Raw genomic sequence first — 14,290 nt, 5'->3', positions numbered from 1 at the left:
TATTCAAACAACCTAAATTGGCATAGTTTTCTTGTTTTCTGATATGATTATGACTGAATTTTGAACTACGCCTGACAACAAGATGGTGGACAAATTATAACCCAAAAAAAAAAAGTTTTTTCTTTTTATCCTGCCTATTGTGAGTCCCTTTTTAATAATGATGATGCATAAATTATTTTGTGATTAAAGAGTTTTAAACAGTGTTGTTAGGAGATATCTCAGCATGACGGAAATCATTACTTCACTAATCCCCATTGCCACAAAGCATCATTGAAATAAGCAACAAGAAAAAAAATCCAATCAGACAAGACATTGCTGTGCATTCAAATGATTGTTTCAATTTATGAAGACAACAGCATTGATAGCAGAGTTGTCAGTCGAGATCTTTCAGCAATATCACTTTTGACAAATAAAAGCTCTTGTTTTTCCGCAATGACCATCATTGAACCGACCTGTTAAAAAATATCACATCTTCAAGATTTGGATTTTAACCCGTGGGCGTTATTTGTTCATTTTCTGGCATTTTTATGTTTTTCTGTGTTTCATCAAAGAAAAAAAGAAAAAGCATTTGAAAAAAATACACTAGGGATCTGACATTTCACCAGGATTGTTAAAAAATGTAGAAGTTCAAATTGGCGCCATGCTGTACTTTATACTTATTGCAAACAGGAGGGAGAGATTCACACGGAATTCTTGTAATAATACTCGATTTTGGCTCATTGACTCCCGTTATAAATCACAGTTTTTGATATGCTGTAAACCTGATGTGTTATAATGCATTTTCCGTGATTACTGATGCAATCGCTTCTTTGATGAGTCATATAAACATGAAAATAGAGGAATTTATGTGTTGAGAGTGTTAACACCCAAAATCCACTAGGTAGCACCATAGGCTAATAAATGAATTTGCTTGTGCAAATTAGTCTTTTATTTAATATATATAAACAGCATAGTTAGTCTTGCTATTAGCATAATACTGCTATTATTGTCCATAGGGGGCATTAAAAAAATAAATATAAATAAAAACTATATATGTAAAGATAGGTCTGATGCCACTGATCATTTTGAGCGGTTGAAAGTGAAAAAAATATTCATAAATGACTAAGTTATCTCACTTCCAAGGAAATGCCTGATATGGCAAAATTACAAGAGTTTTGTGCGATTCAGAAAAATGCCATTGGGTAAAAACTGGGCATGCATAAAAAAATTATATTGCTATGACTTACGGACTTGTTTGAGCCTCTAACTATGTCATATGAAATATTCAAATTAGTCTTTTATTTTATATATATGTACAGCATAGTTAGTCTTGCTATTAGCATAATACTGATATTATTGTCCATAGGGGGCATTAAAAAAATAAAATAAAATAAAAACTACATATGTATAGATAGGTCTGATGCCAGTGAACATTTTGAGCGGTTGAAAGTGAAAAAAAAATCATAAATGACTAAGTTATCACACTTCAAAGGAAAAGCCAGATTTGGGCAAAATTACAAGAATTTTGTGTTATTTAAGAAAACTGCCATTGTGTGAAAACTGGGCATGCATAAACAATTCTATTGTTATGACTTATGGACTTATTCAAGCCTCTAAATATGTCATATGAAATATTCAAATTAGACTTTTATTTTACATATATATATACAGCATAGTTAATTTTGCTGTTAGCATAATACTGCTATTATTGTCCATAGAGGGCATTAAAAAATTTTCTTCTTTTTTTTTTAAAACTATATATGTATAGATAGGTCTGATGCCAGTGAACATTTTGAGCGGTTGAAAGTGAAAAAAATATTCATAAATGACTAAGTTATCACACTTCAAAGGAAATGCCTGATTTGGGCAAAAATTACAAGAATTTAATCAAAACAAAATAACGCCTACACAAAATTGGAAAATTTATCTTGAATGTCTAAAAAGTGCTTGAATTTGTCCATGGGAAAGGTGTACGAACACTGATAGTTGATCTCCATGCAGTTTTCTCCAGAACCAAAGTTATCTGGTTGCGCTACTCCCCATGGAAGTTCTACAAATGCAGAACCGTCTGTCCACAGCCAAACACCTTCCTAAAATAATTTTAAAAATAAATACATAAATTATGGATTAGTTTAATATAAAAACAAACAAACACCTTCAAAAAGAACATAAGAATATGCTGTGACACAAACCCAAAAATAAATAGGCTCTACTGGATGTGCTAAAGAGCAGTGTTTTACTGAACAGTAATGTTAGCACCCATCAACCTTTGTGCTAACACAACATGAGAAGTAACCAGGCCGGTTGCCATGGCGATGACAGACATTGCTCTTCTCTTCTAGATTTTCTTCCTGAAAAATCTGAAAACGTATCAGAATCTGTTGGAATTACGAGGGTTAATTACTTATTAGTAAAGCCTGCAGTTAATAACGATTTTATAACAAATTATTTGCTTTTACATAATTTTCTATGGAAAAAAGATTCTAAAAGTAAACAAATTGGCGGTCAGATTGTGTTGTGTCTGAACATGCAAAAAAGGAAAAAAAAGTTGATTAAAGTTCAAACATTGTTGTTACACACTAAGAACTGTGTGTATTTTATCAATCAATCTATCTATCTATATCCTATGTTAAAGAAAACACGACGAAAATGAACCAGTTTGAAAATTCAAACATTTATTTGTGAATTCTATGACAAAACACAGTGGGCAGTTAGAATACAAGCTACATTGGTCTAAAAAACTTTTTTAAAAGCCCTCTTGGGATGACTGGTCTTATTTTATTTTATTTTTGTGTGTGTTTTTCATTTGCTTCAAAATACACATACACTATATACAGAGGAAATGCTCAAGTGTGGTCAGTAAAGGGAGACAGCTACATATTTCCACAGCGACCTGCATCTAGATCAGCTGTTGACATTCAGCTTTTCTCAAAAACAACAACAAAATACTCTATATTGATATATCGGAAATCGTTTCCTTTTTTTTTTTTTTTTTTTAATTTTTAAATGTAGCTTTCATTGCATTCTCCTTTTTCATGAGGCATTACTTCATAAAGTCAAGCATATGGTTAAGCTAATTTACAGACAGTCTTTAGCAATAAGCCCAAATAGGAGCTAATGCTATTGTACATATTGCTAATAGATGTAATGAAGACAAAAGGTTTAGGTAGTTTTCTGAACAGCTGGCAAATGTGAAACCTGTAAAAGTGTGTGTTTTCTATGAAATGAAAAAATGATGACTCCTGATTAAAGCAATGGACAAGCAATTACAATGTCAATTACAAACACTTTCAAAATGCTGGCAACGGATAGAATGCTTGATGATGTAATGGACTAAAGATGCATGTTGACGCCAGCAGCTCATGTTCTTCTATTTATTAGAATAAAGTAACAAAAGAGAAGAAAGATCAATTGTTTGATTTGTTGTCATTTTATGTTCCTTTCTTTTCGAGCAACAACATTGCAATCGAGTGTAATAAGGCCAAATGTGCTTCCTTGGTATGCAAACAACAAACATATTTTTACATACTGTATTCGTATTAGCAACAAATTCCACTAAAGAGTATTTTAAAAGTAATAAATCATCATTATCCAATCAATGTCATTTGCTACTGTAGGATGTGATATGTAACTTTCCTTTAAAAAAATAATGGCCAATTAAAAACGGATAAATAGATGAGCTAGAAAGAACCAGAAGTTATACCAACCAAAAACAAACAAACATATACATATATATTATTTAAAAACAAGTATTTCCAGAAATACCATTAACCCATAAAACGCGAACTAGACATCTCATCCTATCCTAATGCTGTAAACCATTTGTTTGTTGTCCCTCTATTGCGGTACAACTTTAGCGTAGCTTTGTTTGTGCATAAAAACAATCTTGGTCATTGAAATAAAAGGCCTGCTGGGTTAGTTTCAACACGGAGTCCGCAGCCAATGTGACAGGCACTTCAATTATCAGCTGATCTTCAGAATGGCGGTGACGCAATGGAATGCAATACATGCAGCAAAGTATCTTTCAGTCCATTTTTTGTCTTTTGAGTTGTTATTCGTTGTGGTTTGATGACAATGAGCCAAGCATTTTTGAAGCGAAACACTATCGGCACATGAGGGGGGGGGGGGGGGATATGATGAGAGAGAAAAAAGTAAATGAATGTCTCAAGAGGATACCACACACAAATGTTTTTGCTAAATTAGTTTGATGGTTCGTCTAGAGTATTTTTTTCCCCTATTAATATTAATTGTAATTTTAGTATTTTTTATTCTATTGATTTTTAAAGCAAAAAAAATAAAAATAAGATGCAGGCTTAACATTTAATTTTCAAAGGGCAAAATTTAGGGTCTTTTTATTTTTTCTTTGTCTTTTTTCTCAAGCATATTGAGTCATTTTCCCAGTGCCATGTCCTCACTTTACCTTTATACTATTATTGCCAATCCGAAATAAGCATAAAAACAACTGCTTTTCTGGACTCTAATTAATAAATGACCTTATAGATTAAAGGAGGCATGCACTTATTAACTCGTTCACTGCCATTGACGGCAATAGACGTCAAAAATTCATTTAAACCATTTCTAGTAATTTAATATTTTTTCCACTTTTGGTAACAAGATTATGAAAAACTAGATTTTTTTTTACATCTAGATCTACATCTACAACAAATATAACATTTTGGATTAATCGTGAATTAACAATTGAAGTCATGTGATTAATTACAATTAAAAATTGTAATCACCTGACGCAATAAAATTATTTTTTATTAAAAATTAGGGGCGTCAGGCGATTAAAATTTCTAATCGTAATTAGTCGCATGACTTCACTAGTTAACTCACGATTAATCACAAATTTTATTTCTGTTCTAAATGTACAATAAAAAAAATTCTAGGTTTTCATACTCTTGTTAAGTGGAAAAAAATGATAAACTAATAGAAATAGTTCAAATGAATTTTTGACGTCTATAGCCGTCAATGGCAGTGAATGAATGAATTAATTAATTAATAGTAAAGGAGACAAGTCCGACTACCTCATAAGTTAAACATTTTTTCCAGATGTTTTTAATAAAAGATAAGATAATGAATTACAGAACACTTCACCTCAACTCTGGTTGAAATCAGTCACTTTTAGGGAGGGTTCAGCCTATGCAAATGAGCTGAAGCTCCGCCTTGCCCTTATATTGCTGGGCCATTGCAGAGTACAGCTTTTGTTACCATGGCAACTAGAGGTGAAGCTACAGACTTGCAGTGAGGCTAACAGCAAAAGGCAAGCACACATTTGAAGATGGATTGCATTTTCACTCATGGAGGCAGCACTTCATCACCAAGTAGGCGAATTGGGAAATAGGCAGCAAACCAAAGTGTTGCTTGGTTGTGTAATTTAACACTTAATGTGTTGACAGGCTGTACAGACCCACGTATTTGTTGACAATCAATTAAAAAGTCAAAATTCCCTTTGACTTAATAATAAGCTAATGGCTTTGCTCAGAGAAAAAAAAATGCAGCAGAGATCGTCTGACATCATGTGAAAAAAGGCCTAATGTTTGCATTGAATTGCATGAACTTTGACCTACATGGCGCCAAATCACTGCCACGGTTATCCGTGTGCATTTTCCAATGAACATCCCATGAGGACGCACACAATCATCTGCATGACTGCCATCGTCTTGGCTCAGCTTTTGACATCAGTGAAGAAATAAAACAGGCACTTCACCTGTTAAGCAACACAAAAAAAATCTCTTGCAGGTCGTAACATCTGATGTTTTTCCTTATAATCTACAAAGACATAGTTATTACATAACACAATGGTCCCATGTTTCGAGAAAAGGTCTCAGGATTCAAAGTATTGTTGAGGTCTTCAAATGGTAAGATTTTAAAAAGTGTGTCACCTTAAGAAGTGAACGGATGTCGTTCGGGCGAAAAAAAAAAAAAGGTCTCCCCTGTTTGTATACAAAGCAGCACATGCAGGTGGGTGAGACGGTGAGGGGGAGGGGACTACATTCTTTTGTTTAGGTCCCCCGAGACTGCCGTAAGAGCTCAGTGGTGTAACAAGACATAGAGTGAGGATGAGGGCTTCATTAGGTCCATAGCGGTATTTATCAGAATGTCCTGCTGGTAGTATTGTGATTGTTAAACGGGTATGACGGCCCATCATCCTGGCATAACAACTACTGACGCTGAAATATGTGACCTGAAAGTGTGTGTGTGTGCGTGTAACATGAATGTGTGCAGAGCAGTGCGTGTTATGTTTGGCAGTGCACGTATGTGGCAGGTTAGGTGATGGGAGAGAAGGTGTTGACATGGCAGTGGTGTGCAGTGTTCGAGAGGAATTGTGTGTGTGTGTGTGTGCGCGCAGCAGAAGCAGTGTTTTCATTCTGTCAAAGTTTCTCCCTTCTCGTCGACGGAGGCCGAAGACTCGTGCGGGCGGTGTTTGCACTGTCCCAGTGAGGTGCGAGGGCCTCGAGAAGGTCGGACGATGCAGTCGCAGGGTCCGTCCTGACAAATAAAAACAACATTATTCATTCACTACACAATGCAAGGGAACAGTTCACCATCTCAGTGAAGGAGGGGTGGTGGGGGGGGGGGGGTGGGGGGGGTCATTTTTTAACTCATTCACTGCCATTGACGGCTATAGACGTCAACAATTTATTTGAACTATTTCTATTAGTTTAACTTGTTTTCTGCTTTTGTTAACAAGAGTATGAAAACCTAGAAAAAAATGATTGTACATTTAGAACAGATATACAATTTTTGATTAATCGTGAGTTAACTAGTGAAGTCATGCGATTAATTCCGGAAAAAATGTAATCCCCTGACGCTCCTAATTCATAATAATCTTTTCTTCTCTATTTTTTATTAACATTTTTGTATTTTTAATAATCTTTTTATAAAGAAACAAATATTCAAATTCCAAGTAAAGCAAAAGAATGAAAGGGGACAGAAAGAAGTAAAACTTGTTTTGTCTGCCCCTGATAAAAAAAAATAAAACACCTCACCATTAATCACAAACGTAATATCTGTTCTAAATGTACAATACATTTTTTCCCCTGGGTTTTCATAATCTTGTTAACAAAAGTAGAAACAAATGTTAAACTAATAGAAATAGTTCAAATTAATTTTTGACGTCTATAGCCGTCAATGGCAGTGAATGAGTTAATATAATCATTGGACAACTATGGTTTCTGTTATTGTGCTGCCCCCTGTTGATTTGGAGTGTGAACAACAACAGGAGTTCTTAGTTCAGAGAGACCCTACTGGGGAGTTGCAGCATTTTTTTACTACATTTTGGCAGATTTTTCAAGACCCACAGAATATTGTGTTCTATGATTATTTTTTACATTCAATCCACCAAATGACATAATAGACTCCCTTATTTCACCAGAACAAAAAACTTGATTCTACCTTTTTTGTTCTCTAGTAACATAGGTAAGTTTTAGGAAACTACACTGCTTTGTCCCAAATCCAAGGGAAAAACAAACAAACACGTTTAAACAAAAACGTTAAGAAAATCAGTGACTTTTATGTTCATATTTTTTTTAACGTGTGACACCTCGAACATGAACATTGGTTCCCTTCTATGACGCAGTTAATTCAACATTTAGGAATGACTTTTGATGGCAAAATAATAAGCACAGGACATTTACAATCCAAAATGGTGAATCACTTCCAATTTAAAGGGCCAAGACTCATGTCAACCATTTCAGACGAAAAACCTTTTGAAAGGAAACCTGACTGTAATGACGAGTTTGCTCCATATGATTTATTTGGTTGATACTAACATGACTATACAACAATGGCGGCGTATGTACAAATAAAGTTTATACAAAATGTATTAAACTGGAAATGTTTTTTGAAAAATGAATGTTATGTTAGTAACAACCAAAAAATCACATGGAGCAAACATGTCATTACAGTTGGGCTCAGTGGTTTGAGTGGTCGTCTCCCATCTGTAAGGTTGTGGGTTCGATCCTCACCCCTGGTGACCATGTTGAAGTATTTGCTCCCAGTGGACCTGGCAGCATCTTGCATGGCAGCAGCCGACCACTGGTGAATGTGTGAATGGGTATATGTGAGGCTTAAATTGTAAAGTGCTTTGTGCACCATATGGTGTAGTTAATTATAAAAAGCAGTTCATTTACAGTCCTTTTCTTTGAAGTAGTGGTCATTTTAGCCATTTTAGCATCATTTTTAAATTTAGCCTCAGTTTTAGTCCAGTTTCAATCACGCTTGTTAGTTTTCATCCTAGTTATTCAACCTCATCCCGTTTTTATTTAGTCAATTTTTAGTCGAGTATAAATCCAGCATTTTAGTTTTTATTTTAGTCCAAGAAAACTTGTATTCGCTTAGTTTTAGTCATCAAAAACTGTCAATGTTTTAGTCTAGTTTAGTCAGGACAATTATTTAACCCCTGTATTTTTTTGGTCGGCAGATTATGTTGAACATTTTGGATCTAAAACAATTTCACATGAAATTTTCTCTCATCTTTTTGATGAAAAACAATTTATGAACAAGAGGCTTATGAAGTGGTATATGAACTATGGCTCCATGCTATGAGATAGTAAATTAGATAGCATTAGTTAGCGGTCGGATTAAAATTATTGTTAGAATGTTGTAGCCGTTGGATTATGGTTCTAACTATAATTTTAGAAATATTCTTTTATTTTTTTCCCCTTTCACCATGAATCCACCTCCTGTCTGTCCCACGTGTTTGTGCATGTTGCACTTGCTAGCTGCAGATTTGAAAGGGGGTGTGTCACATGACGGTGTCACAGTTTTATTAAGTGAAGTACATTTTCATCTCCTCTGCATTAGTCGACTAAAATGCATACAGATTTAGTCCCTGTCATTGTTTATTAATTAGAGTTTTAGTCTAGTCTAATTTTAGTCCGGTGAAAAAATGTGTGTTGAAGAAATTATTTTGGTTTAGTTTTCGTTGACGAAATTAACACTACTTTAAAGTTGTTTTGGCATTTTTAAATCTGCTCACGCACTTCGAATCAAAGTCCTTACCTCTGTCCCAGATCCCGCAGGGCCACCGTCCTTCCCTCCTCCTCCCATGATGCTGACCATCTCGTCACCGGCCGTCTGTCTCATGAACCGCTTGTTAACAATCCTGGTCACGTTGTCGTTGCCACCACACAGTCCGGCCAAAGCGCCGAGACCTCCTACGTCAGCTGGCAGACATTCTGACTTGATCTCATCCACGCAGTTAAAGCCCCCTCCAACAAGGGAGTCCCTTTGCAATCTCTCTCCCGGCAGGGTGACGCCTCCCTGGCTTCGGCCGCTGCACACATTCTGTAAGAACTCCTGGACGAAGCCTCCGAAGCGCTGAGTGTGTGGGTCAGATACGCAGGAGGGCTTCCCCGCGGCGTGAGGATGTCGCACTGGACTGGCACCTAAACAACATTGACCTTCATGAGTTATGATTGACAGTTTGGAAATGAATAAATCTGATTTTATTTTGGTCATTTCTTTGCCGAGGCATCATTCTCCACTCTTCTCTTACTCTTGTTTAGATTCTTCAATGTCACTTTTGACCTCTGATTTCCAACCACATTCTATTTCTGTCTCAATTAGAGCATTGGTTGTTGTGTATCGGCTGCAAATTTTAGAATGATATTTGTAGCTTAATGGATGAAGAACGTACAAGCCCTCGCAACACATCCCTGTGGAACACCACTTTTTAGAGCAATGTCACGGCGGTTCAAGTCCAAAGGGCGTATTCTACCTCCATCTCCCCTCCAGAGTGTCTCAGTGCTTCCCGAATGTTCCACCACACTGAAGAGGCTGGAGAGGCCGTCGGTGAGGCCGCTGAGCACGGGGCTGTCCCTGGTGGTGGTTGAGCGGGCCCACGCTGAGCCTCCACCCCCACTGATGGCTCTCTGCTGGAGGCTCCACAGGCTGCGCTCTCGAGACGAAGGTGTCCCGTCCAGTCTGGAGGTGGAGCCTGAAAACAAGCAAGATGGGTCAAACTTTAAAAAAAAAACTAAGTTGATAATCGCAGGAAGCATTACAGTCTACTACTCTTACAAACACCTGAGGACACGCGGCGCTGGAGCTTCGGGGATCCAAACTTGGGTGAGCAACAGGGCCTCTCGATTCGGCTGTGAAATTTGTCCAGAGACGTTGATATTTGTCTCGTTCGGGCTGACGCTAGCGGGGAAGTGGTTGTAGATGAGGGCCACGGTGACCAGGCTTTGGCACGCAAACCTGCGCCCCGGCTGCTGGTGAAGTTGTCAGTTTGAAGCCCGATGCTGACGTATTGTGCGGCTGTTTGCGTGGACCTGGTGGACATGCCGACCACCTGGAAAAGTAGAGCAAAAAATCTCAATCTGGTTATATTTTTCATGACAAAAAGTCATGCAGTCTGATTGAGGATTGCTACCAATGTTAATAACAGATTAATCTATCAATTATTTTGTCAATAAATAGATAAATTGGATTAAAAAAAGTTTTCATTTCCATTCCTATATTCAAAAACTATTTAAATATTTAAATCATCAGCGCAGAAAAAGCACAAACATAATAATGATTAAGTTATTGGTTTGGTTTGTAACATGCCAGGAAAATGGCAATAATGTTTGCCATTGTTTTAATTTCATTCAGCACAAAGATAGTTCGGCTTTCATGTGAGTGTTACAGAAATACGAGAATATTTATCGTTGAGAAGGTAAAACATTATTGATTAGTTGAACAATGAATTAGTTGTTCATCGATCGATTAATTGTTGCACCTCTACACTAAATACAATTATGGTTACGTACTATATTACTTCTGTGTTGGATGTGTGCCTTTGAGGGGCGTGGCCTAATGAGTGATATCTGAGTCTAGAGTCGGGTTGCGTGGTTAGTGTGTGTGTAAGCATCTAAGTGTAAGATGTGGCCTCCCAGCTCTTTGTAACTCAAATTTTGACTTGCAACACATAGAAAAAATTAAATAAAAATTAACCAAGCGATGGATCATAACTCGAAAACATTTGTATGTTGGAGCACTCGTAAGTCATGATACCAATCCATAGCTAATATGTACAGTCAACAGGTTGCACATATTTCTTTGTCCAATAATATGCTCATTTTGTGATTTACTTCCACTTTTGGCCACAATGTGGGATCACACGATTGTGTTAAACACTGTTAATTTTAAATGAAGCGAAAACAGGAAGTGTTTCAAGATCAGCCTCATTTTTGCTGAAGATATTAGAGATTAATTGAATGACTCAATCCGTTCTAATCCAGCATTTTAAAACGATAAGAATATTTTTGTTTCATTCACTGCTCTTCTTTCTCCTTTTCAATATCTTAAATGCTTTTTTATTGTATTTGTATTATTTTAAAGTGTGTTTACAAACCTGAAAAAAGTAAGTACCACAAATGCTATAAAAAATGCCTAAATAGCATTTAAATAGGGTAACAATGAGTTGACTTACAGGTTCCTTGCCAGATTTCCTCTCCAGAGATGAGGAGCGAATGGCTTGGCGCACACAGTTGGTCATCTCTTTCATGTCATCGCTCAAGTTTGCTGAAATCTCCCCCATTTCCAAGTCGTGGAACGTCGGTGAGGTCATCCCATCAGCCAGGCTGTTAGCCGAGCCACTGTTGACCATAGCGGTGACAGAAGTGGCAGCGCATGCGCTCCTGCTCTCCAGCAGTTCTCGATGCTGCTTGGATAGCGAGCTCAGCCACTGCTCATAAGAAGACGAAAAGCACGACGAGGGCTGCTGCAGCTCAGCCGGGCCCGCCTCTGAGACACTCGGACCGAGGGGAGAGCTGCCGTTGGGGTTCTCGCGCGTCTCGTTGGTCTCCCGCTTACTCCGTTGCTGCTCCATGCGTCGGACTGCAGGGGGGCTGTAGTACATCCGGATTCCAGTGCTTTCTGGAGCTGTGTGGCTCCTCTGGACGGACCCCAGATCCAGTTGTGATCCCACCAAGTTGCTGCAGGAGACACTGGCGCTGGGGCCATCCCAAGTTTTACAGGTTTCCCCGACATCTGGAGTCTGAGAAGAACCATATCAGGGAAAGTCGTTAGGACCTCCACACTTGCATCTTTCAGATGACAATGTCAATTATAGTGTATTTTCGCACACACTGTAATTTCATACATTTGCTAAACGTCTCAATGTGCTTTCTTTCTGGTCCACTTTACATCAAGTGATCGCCTCAATTTGGTTTACATATGCTAAATGCTGACAAATAGACTGTTTGGACTGTTGAAAAAGACAGAGAGATGTAAACCAAGAGAAAAACAGCTCTCTTTTTAAAATTTTTAAAACTTTTGAAAATTGTTCAAGGCCTCCGTCTATACAACACCAATCCAAAGTGTAGTCAACATCACCCATTTTGTGTTCACATTGCACAGGTTCAGCAAAATTGTGAGTTAATGCTGTTTACAAACACAATCAGCTGATTTGGATCAAAGAAAATGACCTACAGATGTGAAAGCAACAGGCCAGATGATCTCAGGTTGATTAACTATTCACAATAATTGTGTTATTGACCTCATCAGTCAGACAGGTCCAATTCTTCTTGTTGGAGTCACTCAGCTGTGGACAAATCACTTGAGGCGGAGCTGCTAACTGGACCAAGCCACTCAGGTCAGCCGTGGTCCGGAATTCTGGGTCATCTAGCTCGGGTGGGCATTTGGTCCTTTACAGAAAAACACATTGTAATTCAAACGTGATGCTCACAAACACTCTCCATGTATTGATATGCTGTGTGTTTACCTGGGTGATCCTGCTCCATTGGTGACATGCGAGTCTGCACAGGACTCAGCGCCTGAAGACTTTGACTGTGGACATAGAGAAAAACACACTATGTCAGTCTTCATGATATTTGAATGCAGTGATGTGCTGGCAACCAGTTTAGGGTGTACCCGTCCTCTCGCCAAAAGTCAGCAGAAATTGGATGGATGAATATTTATTGACTCCATAATTTTTGGGAAAGCACTTATTTGATATTTGTACTGTTGCACGCCGACACATGTGCGCCACAATCGCTCCATCCTTTAAGTTTCATTTACACACTGTCCAAATGGGGGTGTTAAAGTTCAAGCTTAAAAGAGGATCAAATGAAATGAAGACCATTCAATGGCATGCACTAACTGTAGTGTGCACGTCATGTTGCAGTAGCTTGGCAGTTGCTCTGGTGGATGTTCAACATGTGTTTAACCAGATAAAACAATTATCGTCCCTTCCTTAAGAACTAGAACAAGCACACCAATTTCTTTGTTTTTACATGTGGGTTTGGCATAAAAAAATGATATAGGACCAGAGATAAACATTTCCGCTTTTATTTGAAGGTATTAACATCTGGATCTGATACACAATTTCCATCACTTCAAGGTAAACCTTCGAGTCGGACTCATCAGTTCATTAAACTTTCTGCAACAATTTTCACATTCCAGCCTGGTCCTTACATTCGACTGGTGTCGCATCTCCATCTATACTCCCGGTTACAAAAACCACCAACTTCGCATCTGTCCTATTGAGAATATTTCTGACGTCACAAACAATTGCTTTGAAGGCTTCATACGCTCTCAAAATGTTTATTTTTGTTTTCCTCTACCCTTTTGACGTTACTTAATACAGCAGTGGTTTTGTGCTTTTTCAGAACACTACAAACAGCTGTACAGGCTATGTTCTATGTTTGTGCAATGGCTCTGATTGATTTTTCAGGTCAAAGCCAAAACTTATGCCAAGGACAACAGAATTGGCAGGAACACAAGTCTGCAACTTGGCATCCATCTTGCTTACATGTGGCCAGTCATTTTTCTAATCAGGGTGTGGCTTTGATATGAAACTGAAATACTTGCACATTATAGCACTATTGTAGGGATGTAACGATATCCAAACATCACAATACGATATTACCACCATATGAACCTCATGATACGATAATTATCACGGTACTCTGGGATGGTTGGCAATATTCTTTTAAAAACTCAATGTACTGTATAAAAACTCCTGATATAGTAAAAAAAACAAAAACTAATTGAAATAAAAAAAAAACAATATTGTTTTTGTACACAACAACAGTGACAAAAATAGGCTTGTCCAGTCATTTTATTTTAATTGTCTTGTGACCTCTTCTATAAAAAGCTAATTAGCTGAGGTCATAATTATACATATTGTTCAAATAGTACAGGTTTAATTAATAAACAGCCTGCAATCAATAACATTCAATATTGAGGGAGGCACTTACTTGCTAGTGCACACACACATTGTGAATTGAGTCAATTTGTGAAAGGATCTCAAACATGTTTGGTTTCCCTTCATGTGACCATTAGCATGGTTCTTAAATGTAGGTGGCCAAAAACATGC

The 14,290-nt window shown here is 37.5% G+C and overlaps 1 protein-coding gene across 2 annotated transcripts in view; it reads right to left on the bottom strand.

The window, feature by feature from the left end:
- Positions 1-2,631: 2,631 nt before the first annotated feature.
- mtcl2 (microtubule crosslinking factor 2) overlaps positions 2,632-14,290 on the bottom strand; it is a 67,338-nt gene continuing 55,679 nt past the window's right edge. Inside the window, exons 18-24 of one of the 2 annotated variants that reach the window (XM_077544609.1) lie at positions 12,695-12,759; positions 12,470-12,617; positions 11,402-11,968; positions 10,006-10,279; positions 9,704-9,922; positions 8,986-9,371; positions 2,632-6,471 (exon numbers count right to left, since the gene is read on the bottom strand). In XM_077544609.1, coding sequence (XP_077400735.1) covers positions 6,346-6,471; positions 8,986-9,371; positions 9,704-9,922; positions 10,006-10,279; positions 11,402-11,968; positions 12,470-12,617; positions 12,695-12,759 — 1,785 coding nt within the window. In that variant the 3' untranslated portion in view covers positions 2,632-6,345. The remainder of the gene's footprint in view (positions 6,472-8,985; positions 9,372-9,703; positions 9,923-10,005; positions 10,280-11,401; positions 11,969-12,469; positions 12,618-12,694; positions 12,760-14,290) is intronic. The other variant, XM_077544617.1, reaches the window with a different exon arrangement.

The sequence above is a fragment of the Vanacampus margaritifer genome, chromosome 1, assembly GCF_051991255.1.
Source record: "Vanacampus margaritifer isolate UIUO_Vmar chromosome 1, RoL_Vmar_1.0, whole genome shotgun sequence".
NCBI lineage: Eukaryota > Metazoa > Chordata > Actinopteri > Syngnathiformes > Syngnathidae > Vanacampus > Vanacampus margaritifer.
Note: the sequence above shows the minus strand (reverse complement) of the source record. Positions and strands in the feature narration are given on the sequence as shown.